The following is a 5,041-nucleotide window of genomic DNA, read 5'->3' as shown; positions in this document are numbered from 1 at the left end:
GCAAAATTACAATCCCAATTAAGCAGACGCAGTCCCCATATATTGCATGGTCAAAACCAAATGAAGTCCAAGTCTCCACTAGATTAATTCGGGCCAATATTAAGTATCCTGCTGTATGTCTTTCGGTAGAAACTCTGCAAATTACGATCAATATTTAGCCCGTTTCAAGAGGAAAATAGTTACAGATAAGTAGGTGTGTGGTACGTATACGTATATATGTGTCTGTGTTTAGTTTACATTGAAATTGAAAATTTGGTTAAAATTAAAACGATGTGATAAAAAAATTAAAAGTTTATGTACGTAGGAAAGTTTTGATGTGATGAAAAAATTAAAAGTTTGAAGAAAAAATATTTGGAACTAAACAAGGCCGTAACCGAATGTCAAATTTGCATCAAACCACGCTCCTGTAGCAGAGACGCCACGTGCAGCACGGCCAAGCGTTCCATTCCTCCCGTTTCCACCCACGCGCGAACGCCACAATTTCCCCCGTTTTCCTGGGCGTTTTTCCACCACCACCACCACCGCCGCGAGACGACACGAGAGGAGGGCGCGGCGACGACACGAGCTTCCCCGCGCGCGCACACAACCGCGACGTTTCCCGACCCCTCACTCCACCCCCCACCGCACCACGCGTGCACACCAACACTAATACAACACTCTTCTTCTCACTTAACCCGCTCTCTTATAATCACCAACCTGCAGCGAGCTGAACTGACCGAGAAGCCAATCCGCGAAGCTACCAAACCGAGCCAAAATTTTGATCGATCGATCGGCCGGCCGGTGTCTTTGTTGAGGCGTGCAAGGCTCGTGCTTTCGCCGAGAGGGATTAATTAGCCGCGCCTCCAGCATCTCCGGCCTCCATAGAGATCCCAGCTTATAATTAAAGCTGTCAAGAGTCGTTTTGGTTGTTAGGCTTAAAGTTAACTACTGCTGGCTAGCTAGGACTAAGAGATCCGAGGGAGCAGACATGGCTGCTGCTACTTCGACCATGTCCCTGCTTCCTCCCATCACCCAGCAGCAGCGGTGGCACGCCGCCGACTCCCTCGTCGTCCTCGCCTCCCGCCGCCACGACTCTCGCCGCCGCCGCCGCTGCCGCTACGTCGTGCCGGTACGTACATGCACCATCCTCTTTCTTCTCCGGTGAATCAATGGTTGGAGAAGAAGAATCCGAATGAAATGTAAATTAAATATGTATGTGGATGTGGTGGTGCAGAGGGCGAGGCTGTTCGGGCCGGCGATCTTCGAGGCGTCGAAGCTGAAGGTGCTGTTCCTGGGGGTGGACGAGGAGAAGCACCAGCACCCGGGGAAGCTGCCGCGGACGTACACGCTGACGCACAGCGACGTGACGGCGAGGCTGACGCTGGCGGTGTCGCACACCATCAACCGGGCGCAGCTGCAGGGGTGGTACAACAAGCTGCAGCGGGACGAGGTGGTGGCGGAGTGGAAGAAGGTGCAGGGCCACATGTCGCTGCACGTCCACTGCCACATCTCCGGCGGCCACGTCCTCCTCGACCTCATCGCCGGCCTCCGCTACTACATCTTCCGCAAGGAGCTCCCCGTGGTACGTACGTGTCCCCTTTCCTCGTCGCTCGCTTTACTGATGCTCTCTTCTTCTTTCAGACTTGGAGACCACAAGCTTTTTTCCTTTTTTTTTTCCCCTTTGCTCTTTTCATTTTTGCAATCAAGACGTACTCTGTGTCAATGTCCCTGAGATAATTGATGGGATCCAATAATTCTTGTCTGCTAAAGCAGGCAAATCCCTTGACTTTCTAGATCTGATTTTAGACACTGTTATTAGTGGCACCAAAAACTGATCTCCAACAAGTAGGGGAAACAATTTTAATCTCTCAGATTGGCATCCATCCATCTGTTACATACCAATTAAATCGTTATAAAAAAAATCAAAATATTTGATAATATAGATTCACATATAATATGTAAGTTTAAATTCGACTTTTATAAGTTATAATAAATATAACCAATCAAACTCTAATTAGTTTACTTTATTCACTGTTAAATTTGTTACTTTTATTATAACTTGTATGTAAGTCAAATGTCAAATTTGTTAATCTATTTTATCAACTTTTTAAGAATATTACATACTAGTGAAATTAATCAACTGTGTTCAAAGTTGCATGCCCACTTGACACGTGCCAAACACGACTTGGAAGTTCAGATGTGAGAATAAAAATCGAAATTTTTGAACAGCTTCCTGAAATTGATTAATTCGAGCCTAATCGCTTGCTTTGGTTGACCGTTGACTCGGCGCGTGTTCGGCCAGGTTCTGAAGGCGTTCGTCCACGGCGACGGCAACCTGTTCAGCCGGCACCCGGAGCTGGAGGAGGCCACGGTGTGGGTCTACTTCCACTCCAACCTCCCCCGCTTCAACCGCGTCGAGTGCTGGGGCCCGCTCCGCGACGCCGGAGCGCCGCCCGAGGAAGACGACGCCGTCGCCGCCGCGGCGGCCGAGGAGGCGGCGGCGGAGCAGATGCCCGCGGCCGGCGAGTGGCCGCGGCGGTGCCCGGGGCAGTGCGACTGCTGCTTCCCGCCATACAGCCTCATCCCCTGGCCGCACCAGCACGACGTCGCCGCCGCCGACGGCCAGCCGCAGCAGTGACGGCGGCGCCGCCGCGATTCGTAGATTAGCGAATTCGTTTGGTTGCCATGGTACACCTACACGCATGCAATGTCGCCAAATGACGCTGCGTGCTTTGCGTTAAATTCTTTAATTATTCGTAGTGGCATTTAGCTCAGCTCAGCTCAGCTCTGCAATTAGCACATATTTGATTAGCTTTAGGGAATGAGTGTGGTGAGCTTGTAAATAGAAGAACACTAGTAGATGGCAAGCAAACATGGATGCAAAATCATCTGGGGGAAAAAATGGAAACGATCGATGATGCAGTAGATGTTACTGCAAAAATGGCAATTATTAGATGAAGTCGACACACAAAGACAGATCTCGTTTCATTTGTACATTCTACAGTCTACGTCGATGAGGACATGACTGGATTTGTATAGCAAATTAGTACTAGCAGCTAATAAGTGTGGATTAATTATGAAACACGATTGTTTAATTATGCGCTTGGCGAGTCATGCGATTCTTTTTCCTGAAAAAACCGAACGAACCATGGTGTTCATGTCGCGATCAGAATTCAGAACATGTCAAGATAGCTCTCGAATCTTGCCAGACTCTGCAGGAGACGTACATGAGGAGAACTGAACTGAAGAAGTCGTTGCAAGGTTGGTAATCTGGCATGGGTAAAAAATACGTGTGCTCTGAAGCAAATACGTCAACGGTAGCTTTCAGGCTTGCGTGCCGGCTTAATTTTGATGAAGCTGATCGATCGATCACCGCATGAGTTGATGGATTGAGGTGGTGTTTGGATCAGGGACTTAACTTTAGTCTCTTTATTTAGACATTAATTTAGAGTATTAAATATAGACTATTTACAAAACTAATTCAATAAATGAAAGCTAATTTACGAGATAAATTTTTTTAAGCCTAATTAATCCATAATTAGAGAATGTTTACTGTAGCATCACATAGGCTAATTATGGATTAATTAGACTCAATAGATTCGTCTCGCGAATTAGTCTAAGATTATGGATGGGTTTTATTACTAGTCTACGTTTAATATTTATAATTAGTGTCCAAACATCCGATGTGATATGAAATTAAAAGTTTTAGTTCCATCTAAATAGGGCCCGAATGAAATGGTTTGAGAGATAACTTTCGGTTTTAATTGCGTCATTGCTGGAATCTGCAACTTTGTCTGCAACCGTGATGTGGTGTATGATTTCTATGGTGTGCTTGATGATGCGTGTAACTCTTGCGGTCTTGCCTCTTTCTAGTACTGCTATAAAATGACTCTTATGCTCTCTGTTTTTTTCCATCTTTTTTCTGAAAGTAACCTATGGTGGCTCTGTGGTTTCACATTTAACTAGCTTTGTTATACACCAAAAATATCGATTGACCGAGATAGATATGCTTAGTACTTCTTTATAAAGTGTTTTTGAATTTAAATTAGTTTCATGCTTAAGAATCATTTTAGGTGAATTTTTACTTGTCCTCTTAGGAATCACTAAAAAAGAACCCGGGCAATAACAAATAACTAAGAACAACTCTAAAAACTAACTCGAAAATTAGAACCTAAAATCCAAAGTGGATTATAATACTATATGGAGTCCTCAAGTTTGATGCTTATCACATACAGCTGATTATCATTAAACTCCTAACTTCTTTTTAACCAAAAGTTTATGATTTGATCAACTATGCGGATGCATGATCCAAACGAAGGTATGCTCATCACGGTCCAGATAGGCCTCAAAATTGCAGCCCACCCAGAATAAGTCACTTTCTATCGAGTTTAAATCACATCCCTATACCGCAATACAAGAAATCTCATCCTCAACATGCAAAACCGGTTTAAATTATGTATTTGGGCTATATGGATGATCGATTTTGCTGACGTGACAAGTTGACCTAATACAGCTGACTAGCGTTTACGTGGCAAGAAAAAAAGGAACAAAACAAAAGTGGAACCCACGTATCATCCTCCCTCTTCTCTCTTCCTCGTCCATCATCTCCATTTTGTTCTCCGTCTCTTCCCCTTGGTCCTGTCGAGCGCGACCCATCATCCACACGCGCCATTGTTTGTTGCCGAAAATTGAAAAGGAAAAGAAGGAGAAAAAAAAGCCGACATATTGACAGCAATTAAGAGTATTCATAGTGTCACACACTACAAATATGCTACTCCTGTACACTGTGGTAGTGCCACACAGTCGCTGAACTCCGATCAGTTCACGCAAAGTCGCCATGGGTTCGCACGGCGACAGCACCGGCGGCGTGTGTGAATGTGTCACGGCTGCGACGCAGGCGGCTTCGGCGAGTGCGACGGCGGCGTGACGGCCTACCTCGCCCACAAATGGGCCGAAATTCGCGGCCTATTCCAAACGAGGCCGTAGACAATGCAGGCCCAAATAGCCCAGCACCGACTGCTTCGGCTGCTTTCCCCTCCTTCCCGTTCCAGGCTTCCCCTCT

The 5,041-nt window shown here is 46.0% G+C and overlaps 1 protein-coding gene across 2 annotated transcripts; it reads left to right on the top strand.

Moving 5' to 3' along the window:
• Positions 1-676: 676 nt before the first annotated feature.
• LOC127759582 (protein STAY-GREEN, chloroplastic) lies at positions 677-3,079 on the top strand. Of its 2 annotated transcripts, none has more exons than XM_052283989.1 (3): positions 677-1,108; positions 1,214-1,565; positions 2,282-3,079. In XM_052283989.1, the coding sequence occupies exons 1-3, from the start codon at positions 968-970 to the stop codon at positions 2,644-2,646; spliced, it is 858 nt and encodes a 285-aa protein (XP_052139949.1). In that variant the 5' UTR covers positions 677-967; the 3' UTR covers positions 2,647-3,079. The 2 variants fall into 2 exon arrangements, with proteins under 2 accessions (XP_052139949.1, XP_052139950.1); XM_052283990.1 differs by having other exon boundaries at positions 680-1,108; positions 1,214-1,561.
• The last annotated feature ends 1,962 nt before the right edge of the window (positions 3,080-5,041 follow it).

This window comes from Oryza glaberrima, unplaced genomic scaffold (genome assembly GCF_000147395.1).
Source record: "Oryza glaberrima unplaced genomic scaffold, OglaRS2 ChrUN-Ctg54, whole genome shotgun sequence".
NCBI lineage: Eukaryota > Viridiplantae > Streptophyta > Magnoliopsida > Poales > Poaceae > Oryza > Oryza glaberrima.
This window is presented reverse-complemented; position numbering and strand designations above follow the sequence as displayed.